The sequence below is a fragment of the Anneissia japonica genome, unplaced genomic scaffold (assembly GCF_011630105.1).
Source record: "Anneissia japonica isolate Jap-2015-1 unplaced genomic scaffold, ASM1163010v1 scaffold1430_len515961_cov162, whole genome shotgun sequence".
NCBI classification, from domain to species: domain Eukaryota; kingdom Metazoa; phylum Echinodermata; class Crinoidea; order Comatulida; family Comatulidae; genus Anneissia; species Anneissia japonica.
The window spans coordinates 191751-204876 of record NW_022693412.1 but is presented as its reverse complement, the minus strand read 5'-3'; the positions used below and the strand labels follow the sequence as shown (position 1 = coordinate 204876).

Genomic DNA, 13126 nt, shown 5'->3' with positions numbered 1-13126 from the left:
AATAATAAATAACTAAGGTCTTCAACACACCGTTTTGGATAATGGGAAATCTATTGAGATGATGTTTTTTAAAGACCGTTATTTTATCTAGTAGTAACAAATTACGTGGTATTGATTCGTGATTAGCATCTCTGTTGAAAGACTTCTTGAATTATCTTTCTTCTATCATCAGAAAGATCGTCTAGCTGAGCCTAAGCCGATTCAGTTGCTCACGCGAGGAACGGCAATCAGTTAGAATTGCCTCAAGTCTCTAATCTATTGATTTTTCGTAATATTAGCACATTTCGGAAAGCGCCACCTGCGTCAGTTTATGTCGAGAAATTTTTTGATGCGAATTCCTAATCCCAGAAAAAGTATACTATGGAACGCAATGTAAATAAGCAATATAGAACGCCAATGGTGCCAAAATCGAATTATTTTTAAGCATTTTCACTGACTAAAACAAAGTTTAGGGACTGGAACTCAGTCTAGGCAATCAGTATACAAAAATGCCTTTCTATGGTAAATTTAAGAGATTATAACTGGATTTAACCTTCTTTTATTATTATTACTGTATTATTATTTATTCATTTTGAAAGTAATCTGTAGTAAAAACATTCAAGAATAAAAAGACAGAAAAGTACAAAAAGCAACTGCATATACATTACTTTAATTATTATAGACCAGTTCATTTATTGAAATAAATTCTAGATTTTAAAGACTATTTCTCATCGTTACTAGGCAAATTCAGAGGTTGTAGATTGCATCCGCTGCCATGCTCTTACCAGCTGCTTTTTGTGTATAGTTTATACAGTTGAGCGTCCGAGGAAGGGTAATTGTTTCGCGAATCCGCCCCATCCTATTTTTTTTATCTTGGTTATCAATGCCAAGAACTCTAATAAGAAAGACATTTTAAATGAAAAAATTGCGCTCTTTGTATTGAGATGTGTACCTCGCACTTCGCACACTCCAGTCGATCGGGTAGGCCTGAGATAATATTGTTTAATTTAATCAAAATCTCGATCAGAATCGTTTTTAACAAGTTTGAAGTAATAAGCTCAATTTGACGACTACTAAAGCAAATTTGTACGTTTGTTTTCGTTACAAATTACAGCATTTTGGATAGGTCTATGTTAACTGTTAAATTTAAGATATTTAGAGATGCTCGCAACTTTAAGCACCATATGTCCAAAGTTGATGCTGGAAAATTTTGTTTCCCACCGGGATTTATTCGTATATGGGACGGGCCTCCAGTACACATTAGAGATGCCCTTATGCCAAAGTAGAGAATTTTAGGAATATTTTAAAAGATCGCTTTTTATCTGCTAGGGCTGCTTAATGTGGTTCTTTATATTTTTATATATTTTCTTATTAATTGTTTATTATATTGCTTTATCTATGTTTTGAGTATTAAAGTGTACTAAAGAACGGATCGTCATTGAAAACGCTTTGTGTTCTTCCACGGCCGACGACTGTTTGTGCGCAGAGATTGCCCGGCTTTACTATCTTAGCCATTTAATATTTTTTTAAATATAATAATATATAATAATTAATTTGTATTTTGTTATTTACTTTTATTGTAATGTACTTGTAAATGATATAATTTTTTGTGTGTTTTTATGTTCAGGTGGATGAACTAGTGTAGGTGTACTTCACTTGATTTCCTCCCCTTTTTTTCTATTGTTTATTTTATGTTGTAAGCTGAATTTGAATAAAATAAACAAATTAATAAAAACTAAAAACCGGAAACACTATCTTCCTCACTCCTCTATTTTACTCCATATAATATTACATACGCTATTATGGTTATAGGTTGTTTTTTTTTGGTCTTCTGACAGCACCGCTATTGTGATTTCCATCGTCTTTCAAGTTACAGTAAGAAAAGGGGAGGAAATCAAGTAGTTTCAATAATAAATTGCTCATGGCAAATATAAATGAAAATTTATAAATAATAATATATGCGCGCATACGTAGTTTGGAATAAAAAACTCGAATGATGAAATGCAAGTCTAGCCTGACAAATACTTTAAATATCGTGACTTCACTTCATAGGTAACTCACATTGGCAATCGTAGTGTGCGATAAAGTTTGTAAATTGCTAGAACGTTAGAGCAGTCAGGCAAACGTTTCCCTAAAAAGAGCATGAATTTTGTTTAATTGAAGTTGCAGTTTAATTATACAAAATAATATTTAATAGCGATACCATACGTAAGCATGAAGAAATATACGATTTATACAAAAAAAGCCGGTACGTAAGAGACAAAAAACCATTTTTATCTTTTTGAATATTACAGTTTAGTCGTATTTTGATGTGGGCCTAAGTGGGTGTACCCCACAGGGCAGAAAAAAAAAAAAAAAAAAGAAACTTGGGATGACACTAAATTGAGGGTTTTTTTCTGACAAATTAAATTGTAACTATCGATAAATACTAGAGTTCTTTGAAAATGGAAAATACATAATAAGTTAACCTTTTCTGGTATCTGAGTTACATTAATCTTTCATGCTGCGTGGTATGGTTAATAGATTCATTTTCTTCTTAGCGGTACATTTTCTTTGAGCATTTATATGATATTTGTAGGTATAGAGTCCCAGATAAATAATAATACTGTATGATTAGAGAAATATAAGAGTAGCTCTTTAGGATGATAAATGCCCTTATCTAATTTGAATAATTTACCTAAGTTTGTCTGACATTGTTGAAAGATATAACTTATGTTGTTTTTTGATTCGGGTCACTTTGGTTAGCCATGGTTTTCTCCATTTTGTGTTTGACCAAATAAATAATGAAATGAAGTAAGAAAAAATCAAAACTTATTGTTACTGTAGTAGTATAATGATAAATTAAAAAAATAAATAAATAAATAAAAAATAACATTTAACATTTTTTTAAAATATAAATACAAGAATAGTAATATACGAATCCATCTATAATGGGATTTTTTTTCGTAATTTTTGCATTACAATGGTCTTACGCTAAACCTGAATGTTATCTAGTTGAGAGCTCTGCATCACAGCGTACACGTAATTTGTAATTTTAAAAATGGGATACAGTAATATAGAGATTTCGTTATCTCTTTTGAGAATCAATCCACCAAGAAAAGTGCATATTTTTGTGTATAAATCGAGAACCAATCACTGAATGTATTTGAAACATTTCCAATGACATTTGATAATATTCTATATTAAATGATTGTAATACTACCTTGGGAAAATTTCTATTTGAACTGGTTCTCAAATGAGGTAACGAAATCTCTCTATTATGTAACTGGGTATGTAATAAGTTCTAACATTAAGAAAAAGTATTATATTTTTAATTTAAATACTGTACTGATTACTCCAAAATTTAAGAGGAATGATATTAACACAGAAATATTAAAATATTCATATAAGTAAATGATCTTAAAGATGCATTGTCCCATGAGAAATACGGTAAAAAATAAATAAATAATAATATATTAAAAATAAACATATTTAAAAAAAAATTAACTTACTCAATTTGAAGTAACATAAAACTTTATCAACCTCAACATAGAAGTTAGTGTATTTAAATAATGTTTACCCATAATTCTACAGCAATATATGATAGAAGCACATCTATTTGTATTGTTATCCACTATAAAATAATGTACACATTTTTTAATTCAATAATTCCGATAGTCAAGTTAATAATGTGTATGTTATTGCAAAGTGAGCGAGTTAATTCAAAATTATTCCTTATGATTTTTTTTTTAGTTTCATTTTCATGGGATAGTACACGTTTAAGTCAAACAATATATTTTGTTGAAAACAAATTAAACAAGAACATTTTTAAATAGGCTTAAATAAAAAAACAAAAACAAAAAAACGAATAGGCCTACAAATGTTTAAAAACAAAATGGAAGTTACATCAAATATTTAAGCAGAGAACTAAATATAGTCTTACAATACAGGTATAAATGTCACATTTAAACACAAAGATAGTTCAGGTTACATTAATCTACATAACTGAAATGTAAGTATATAATTGTTTTAAATGCATACTTTTCAAGAAGCATTAATAATAATAATCTTCTTCTGGAGGTATTACAGATACTTAGTTAAATAATAAGTACTACATTAGTGAAGTTTAAGAGCAGCTTTTTATGACAATGAACGACCTTATCTAATTCAAATAATGGGCCAAAAATCGTCCGACTTTGAATTAGATGAAATGTAGAATTCTTTTATTTTCTAAAATATTTACTGACTATGCCATGGATTAGGCTATGATTTAAAAGTTAGGATCGGAGATTGCCCTTACTAATCTCCAGGAAAATTATGTGCAAACGAATGCAATCCACGGGTTAAAAATATACTACCTAATCTAAGACAAGTCTGAAATGTAATTGCTATTATCTCTTAAACAAGAAAGTACTGCATGCATCGATTGCTGAACATATTAATGATGTTGAATTTCTTTTTAGTAATGGGAATCTGTTATTGAGACAGATGTTTTAAAGACCATACTTTTTTTAATGAACGAATAATAAATGATTATGGTCTTTAAAATATAATTTTTGATAATGGGATTCTGTTATAGAGATGATGTACTTTAAAGACCATATTTTATCCAATAATAACACAAGTCACATTGTATTGATTCATTTCTTTCATCTGTATTGAATGATGATGAATATCTTGCTCTCATCATCTGAAAGATCACCCAGATTAATATTAACGAAAGTCTGTTTTATATGCTGCATTGTCTGCTCCGATACTTAGGGGAAAAAGGCTTGACATGAAAATGTACCTAATTATTTATATATAGATAGTAAAATGATTAACATGAAATATCATTCAAATATGATCACATAATAATACAACTATAGACCTACATAATTATAACGTTAAAGAAAGAAAGAAAAAAATAATATAAGCCTAAATAAATAGAATTTATACTTTCAATACGCGTACTTTCTAGTATCATTTTTTTTTAGCTTTAGGCACTAAGGTCTAGGATATGCCGAACAGTGAACTTAATCACTCGTTAAAGTGGCAATCCCGTCACAAGACACACACAATATGCTCTACATAGACTAAGTTTCATTATGAGTTGTTTTGGTCGTGAGAAAAAATCCTGTTACTGTGACAAGAATTGAAGGACCATGGGTCTGGAAAGCAAGCATCTTAACAAATAAGCTATTAAACTCCACTCCATTCGTACTCTTAAATACGTTTAATAAAATCTGAGTATATTTTGAGTATTAAATATTAGATTGAGTCTACTGAATTCGGGCACTATTGAGAAACTAGTGTTTAAAGGATCTGTTAGAACGTACAATTTATTATTTCCTTAATATTTAATATTTAAGTACAATACGCCATTGACAAGATGGAACAATGCTTTATGAACCAGGCTTATAGAGTGGAGTTGTTGTTAGTTGTGAGAGAAAGGAATGAGTTGTTGTTAGCAGGAATTGAACCCAGGACCCTTGGAATAGAAGGCAAGCATCTTATCCACTAAGCTATTCAACTCCAATATAAACCGAATTATTTTGTTAGTATTGCGTATCTTCAAACACCAACTATTCCACGTTCAGAGGTCGATAGCTTCGCAACGTTGGGCCTAGAATTACTAAGTCATGGTTTTGCTAAACCTAGTGTCATCATCATCATACTTCTAATTTTGTTTCTTTGCAAACTTTAAATATCACGTTGTTGAAAGATAACACTTTAGGCCTTCGTAGATTGGAAAAATGTCAGTCAGTAATAAGGATTTCTCCCTTTCCAGTACCCCTCATGAAACAGCCTGTAGTGCATTAAAATGTTGAGTCTTTAACCCAGTGTTTCATGTTTGTTCAGGTTCAGTTAGCAGTGGAAGATGAAGGTTCTACAATTGCTCATCTATCTAATAATTTGTCCAATGAACTACCGGAATTGGTGCCTAAATGTGGCAATGCGCTATCGAGACCTTTTAATCAGCCCTCAGAACAAGCAAAACATCGTAATCCTGTAATCGAAGACGACTCAAAAGGATCGGATATACATAAACGTCCTATTGAAAGAAGCATTTCAAAAGGAACTTATCATAAAACAAAGAAGAACAATAGTAGTTCTAAAGCTAAAGCAACTACCCGACTCAAAAATATGAAGAAATTTGGACAATCAGGAAATAACACAGCTAAGACTGCTATTATTGAAGATTATTCGAAGCCTTCCTCGGTATCAGCATCAAACGATGGGAAGTCCTTCATTAATTTGGAGAAGAAAAGTACTGACGACTTAATTACATTGACTAAATATGAACCGATTCCTAGTTATTCTAAGCTTTCACAAATTCAAATTAAACAACCGAGTAGCTACACACAACTTGCAGAGACGACAGACAATCGCAAAAGCTTTAATATCGTCAATTTCCAGGACCATGATAAAGTTATTTATGAAGCTGAAATACAGGCGACCCATCCTAAACAAGTTGGCCATAACCCTGGCATAAACAAGGCTGAACAACCCAAAACACAAACAAAACAATTGGGCACTGAGCCTGCTCAATGTAAGTCCCAGTTTAAGCAAATACTTTTTAAACCAAGTAAACTAAAGTCAAAGCCACAAAACGTGGCCGACAAGCTTCCACTTCAGACGAATGTTGAGCACAATACCTTATCAAATGATACGCCGATGAATAGAAAATTATGCCTTCAAGATAAAGAAAAAGCGAATACCACAAAGAATGGTACCATACAAACTCACAATAGCACGGTAGGCCTACACCAACAAAACAAAGAGCAATATGAGTATGTGTTTATGTCTAAGTTTAAAAAATCACCAATTATAAAACCAACCCAAGTGAATAATCCAATATCCTCACAACATACACGCAGCTTTCCCTCAGAAAAGTGCCATCCAGACATTGGAATTAAAGCTGAAGAAGACATTACTGCTGAGATTACGGTTAAACTTGGACAGCTCAAGTTAGAGAATGGTAGCCCTTCAAAACATACGATTTCTAGTATGTCTAGCATCAAACCAAGGAATAGGATTAGAACGGAGGAAAATCAAACGAAAGAGGTTGAAACACAAGAGATTAGTAGTGTGGTTGCTGATGACAAGACTCAAATAAATAAGTGTCCAAGTCAAACTCACAAATTGCTAAATCCAGTGTCAACATTTTTATCTTCAAATAGGGTTTTACCGAATAATTCTGAATTACCAAAGACAAGCAAACTAAAATGTAACATTCAAAATAAAATCCAAAGAACACACCGTTCAAACCAAACAAATGATAATGTATTAAGAAGTGACTTGGCCAAAGCAAAGGTGCATCAAGTAGTTACAAGCACAAATGTGAACACACAAAGTACTGAAAAAAACATAAAATGCCCAATTAATCCGATAAAGAATGTTGCTGATAAAATAAGTGGTAAGCCCATGCGATGTACGTCAAGTATAGACATCAATATGCTGTCAATTATTGCATCCGACAAGCCTGAAGTGGAACCTTGTAAAATTACGACAAACACCGAAACTATCAAGCCAAAGAACACTAAAATACCTGAGATCAATAATACGCTAACTAAAGACTTGTGTCAAAATTCATCTAAAAGCAAATTTAATGTGAAGGTGCACCCAAAATTGGAAAATAATAACGAAGGAATTCAGACGTCAGCAGAAGAGCATGCACCCGAGAAGAAAGGAGGTGGTAAAATGCACATCAATAATGTAGGCCTATCAAATAATATCACGAAGGAAAAACAAGTACCTTTATCTCCGACGAAGCAATGTGATGTAAAAGAAATCCAACCCAGAACAGAAAATAAGAAATCTCATCAAAATGAATGTCAAACAGTTACAAAGATTAAACCCATATCTAGAGAGTTAAAATCAAAAATTGAGATGGAACTGATAAAATCTCTTGTGGCCAAAGAAATCCGTCATGATTCGTCGAAATTTCTTGCCAGATACACTACTAATGTGCCTTTGAAGGTCCATATTCATCAGAAAACTGAAAACGTTAGAGATAGGCCAAAAGCGGACATTCCAATGAAGACCGTTACGAGCAATGCAACTGTACAAGTAGCAAATACCGGAAGTGTATGCCAAACTAAAACAATACAATCAAACCAACATGAGGGCACAAAAACAACAACTACTACTATAAAGAAAGCAACGACAAACATCAAAGAACTGAGCAAAGTTGACGTATTAAGCCGTGAGAATCAACAGTCTGCTTTAAATGGGAACAAAACAGAAAAATCAAAGTTAACACTTTCTGCTTACCCAAATAAGAAACAAGACGCTGAAGTGATTAATTTCTTCAATAAAAGTGGTCGTTTGGTAGACGATATTGCTTCTGTACTTAAAGAACATTTCAAAGGGGGAGATGCTGCGCACGAGTTACTTGTGATTATGAATGACTTTACACGTCAAATACCAACAAATTCACGTTGTTTTATTTCGCAAATTGGTCAAAATGCTCAGCATGATTATTGGCCTGAAAAACTATTAATTCAAGGACCGCGGCGAAAAGGCCGATGCGAAATTGAGTTCGATATGAGAAATGAAAAGGTGGTCGCATCTTCTGCCATTCTCTACAGCAAACATTTGCAAAATTCATTACAAGGGGCTATTGATGGCATTTCCGAAAAGAAACCGTTCGATGTGTTTAGAAGAGCGCAGTTTAAACTTATTGTAAGGAAGACAGGAACAGAAAAACGAAATCGTTTTGCGTGTTTACCATTTATGTTTCCTAATTTTACTGACATTTCTGGAAAATATAATGAAGCAGTATCACATACCCATGTTTTTGATGAGACGACTAAGCTACTGTATTCTGTTAGAATATCAACACTACCGATAGATAATCTAATTAATGTTGACAATGGAGCCAAGACGGATACATTTTATGCTGTAAAGGTTTCAATTGCTGACACTATTCGTAAGAATGTCGTATGCGGTAGGTACGTCCAAGCTGATAATAAGATTCCTGTAATGCCAATGCCATATGGAAAAGGAGAATCATGGATATTTGAAGAAAAGGAGAGTGGCCGCCACTACCAAGTAACATATCGTGGTAAGAAAGAAGATATCAACGTTACAAAGGTCAAAGTTTTAAAAAGAGTGGTATTTGCAGAAGCAGAGTGTACGATATCTAGTAGAAATGCCAATGAAGGTGCTAACGAAGGAAAAATTGCAAAGACTAGCGTCCTTGATAATGTACCTGGAACGGACTTGAAAGACAGTGAAAACAAGAACTCAAATACTAGGGCTACCGATATAAACAACGTCACTCAAGCAGTTGTATCTGTTAAAAAGCAACTTGACACTCATGATAAAAAAGATGAAGAGCCAAAATGCATTGCAGATGCAGATCAGAAGAAAAAAAAGAAACCCCGTCGAAGAAGAAGGAAAAAGACTATTCTCCCACCACTTGCAAGCCCTAAACGTGAAGCAGACGACATTGCTGAAAACAAAGTGGAAAAAGATGATAAACCATCTGAGGAAGATGACGTAAAAACTGACATCAATGACGAGATTCATAGTGATAAAAGTTCAGACGACGAAGAAGATTGGGATTTTGATTTTGATTCGGATGACGAGTATTTTTGGCATCCAAACAAATATGACAGAACTCTAGGAGCCGAAAGATACAGATTGATTTCTAAACCAACTAAACGGCTGATAAAAAAATCTAAAAGAAGAGTGAGGAATAGAAACGGAAAGGTATATTGTTAAGAACACGATTTTAATAATGTTTTCATTTATTAATACCCCCCCCACCCCTTTAAGAGTCGTAACTACAATAATTAAATGTTCATATTTTCAGAAACTGCAACTTAATATCACACTGACTTAACTATTTAAAGTGCCTCCCTCACGGCGACAACATACTGCTATGAATATTTTGAATAATGTTATGTTTCTTGTATTGGTGTGTTAATATCCAAGGTCAAGCATGAAACGAATACACGACGTGTGTCGTCTGTATTGTTCAGAATGTTATTTTTTTTTATTATTATTATTTTTTTATTTTTTGTAATTAAGTGTTATTGAAATATATTGCTGCCATTCTATTTATACCAGCGTTCCGCAAACTTTTTACTTCACGGCCTATTTACGATTCCAGGCACCAAGCCGCGGCCCAGCAGCCCAGCCGCGCCAGGAACCAACATATCAAATCTTGACAAGAATTTTTGATCATGAAGTCTCCATGTATATACAATATTTTGACATCATTATCTGTTCTCTCAGTGATAAAATTTTATTGTATACAAATTAAATATTATTTTATTAAATAAATAATACCGTACGGTTAAAGTTCTCATGTTGGTGCATGCATAAGACGTAATTTCCTAAAATTTAGATATCTGAGATTGACAGACAAAATTCTCTATACTATATATGCTAATTTAACGAGTGGACTTCCTTGATTTAAGGATATATATATATATATATGTATATTGAGATACGCAAAGTTTAGTAGGTTAGAAGTTTAAAGGAGAGGACTTCCTTATGTTGTGGTCATATTAGACTGTAATAATATCATTAAAAACCATTCAACATAAAACATATCAAAATTATTAAGTTAAACTTTCTACTTCGGTGTATGAATATAACGTAATTTTGGGATATACATGTATAAGATTTAAATAACATTTGAGAATGTACTGAATATAAAATCTTAAATATTTTACATTTTAATCAGCAATCTATCAGAAATACAGAGATTGGTTATACTGTAAGGCCTTCGGAACCCCTGCAATACTAAAACTGGGATCCAACAGGCAGTGAATATTCCATTTTGATTTAGTGTAGATGTTTTTTACATATTTTTAATTTTATTTGAATTCTTTTTATTTTGTATGATTCATATGTTATATTTTCCACAGACAGATAAATGAATGCCAGAACTGATATTTAATGGGTTTCAGATTACTTTCTATACAAAACAGATATCATAAATCAATAAATCATCTATTGTCCGACTGTGTGCATTGAACAGTTGACGACGACGATGTCTCCAAATTCCCAACCGTAACTTAGGCTACGGGCCTCGCTTGACATTTCACATCAAAGAGCCTGTTAATTAATCTTGCACAGCTTCCTCCTCATCATCATCATCTTCTTCATCATCATAATTATTAATTGTCCATAGCAAAGTAAGGAAAACTGTGAATTCAAAGTGTATTCAATAATAGACGTCTCATAATGCACGAAGTGTATTTCCAAGAATCTAGAAAACAAAAACTTTTCGAATATCTAAAATTGATCTTCCAGCGACAAAACAAGCTAGCTATCTTCTCATGACTCTCCCAATATGGGAACCTATTTTTGTGCGAAAGCCAGGGTAAACTCTGGATCCGCGCTTGACATGTATATTTAATGCTTAAAAAGGTATATTTACGGTATATTTATTTATAGAAAATAATGTTGCATAACTATCAAGAATAAATATACAGATAAGGCTCCCGAGGGGGCATAGGCACAAAACCGCTTATAACTCAAATAGCACGCATCATCTGGCACTTTAGCAGCGTGTGCAAGCGACGCATTCGCTGTAACAATGAAGCAGCTTTATTATTATTATTTTTTTTTTCAATTTCAAGACGGCTTCGCGGCCCTCCAAAAATGTTTCGCGGCCCAAATTTTGGCCGCGGACCATAGTTTGCGGAACGTCGATGCGGAACGTCGATGGTTTGGTTTTATACACATCATTTTCCTCATGCAAAAATGAGGCTTTCGTTCTGCAGTCAACTTGTTATATCTTAATTTGGGTTTCTAAAGCCGGACACTGCGTCGTACGACGAATCCACATTTGCTTCCGGCTAGCGATAGACGACGCAACGCCGTCTGCTGATTGTCAGTGGCAATCTGAACGGATCCTCATTAAAAAGACGATCCATTGGGTTCGCGTGCGTTCTTCGTCGCGTTGCCGTCGCGTCGCCGTCGCACGCAGTGAGTTACCGGCTTTACGCAACAAAGTTTACTTGAAAAATCATAACGTTTCTAAATTTATTTATTTAGTGTGTGTTCCAATAGTTTTAATTATAGGCCTAACATAAGCCTAACATTATTATATACATACTTTCCATTTTCAGGTAACAACACAAGTAACAACGACGTTAGATGTTCGTTTCTGTGACGCTTGCGCTAAAGCAGTTTTTCCTCCATACCATCCATGCAAAATGGAATGTGACACAAACTTCTATTGTAACTTAAAGTGTTTTAACAGACACTGGCCTATTCATAAGAAAGAGTGCAAGAAAACAATCAAATGCGAGTGTGGAAAACTTCGATAAAAATAGAATAATACCTATCTATAATGTTATAATATATTTTTATTTATTTCATTTCAACATCACAAAATGATGAGATGCCGACGATAATATAAATGATAACCATATACAATGTTAGATTAGTATTTATTACTATTGCCGTTCAGTTTTTAAATTTGATGCACTTGATGTATTCTCATACTGCCTTTTTGTATGATTTTCAGTTACAAAAGTAGATAATGTGCCCGGCCAAATCTGAATGGGTAATTAAACCCAATTTCATTAAAATGTCATTTTTATTTCGGAAATTTTTTTATGTATTATAATTATAAAAATATAGTTATATATTTAAAAAATTGTTATGTAATATAAAATAGACTGAAATAAATGAATGTACTCGCTATCTGGAGTTTCATGTTTAAAAGCATTAGATCTCTGTTTCTATCTATTGCCTGGGTGCAGTAGGAAATTAGCGGGAAAAAAGTAAAGGAAAATTTACTTTTGGTTTTTCTGAATCAGCATATCATATAGTGTCTCAGAAAAAATCCCCATTCTTAGAGCTTGGGCAATATTTTTTATAACACTTTAAATTTTTGACATAAAATATCCTATTTTGGGCTAATTAGGATGGGGGTAGGGGAAACAAATGTATGTTTTTAGTCACTTTTACATATGCTATGTATATCAAATGTAACAAGAACTTCGCTAACTTCACTCTCGTTAAAAAATTTATTCGGAATAATGACGTCATCACAAAAAATTCCAAGATGGCTGCCATGAATTCTTTTTATTTTGTATGATTCATATGTTATATTTTCCACAGACAGATAAATGAATGCCAGAACTGATATTTAATGGGTTTCATATTACTTTCTATACAAAACAGATATCAAATAATCTATTGTCCGACTGTGTCA

General features: G+C 32.9%; 1 protein-coding gene across 1 annotated transcript in view; it reads left to right on the top strand.

Annotated features, from left to right (window-relative positions):
• The window catches only part of LOC117100727, a 24556-nt gene extending 11968 nt beyond the window's left edge, over positions 1–12588 (top strand). The window contains exons 2-3 of the mRNA XM_033240520.1: positions 5800–9657; positions 12033–12588. Of these exons, the coding sequence (XP_033096411.1) occupies positions 5800–9657; positions 12033–12233 (4059 nt within the window). The 3' untranslated portion in view covers positions 12234–12588. The remainder of the gene's footprint in view (positions 1–5799; positions 9658–12032) is intronic.
• Positions 12589–13126: the final 538 nt, after the last annotated feature.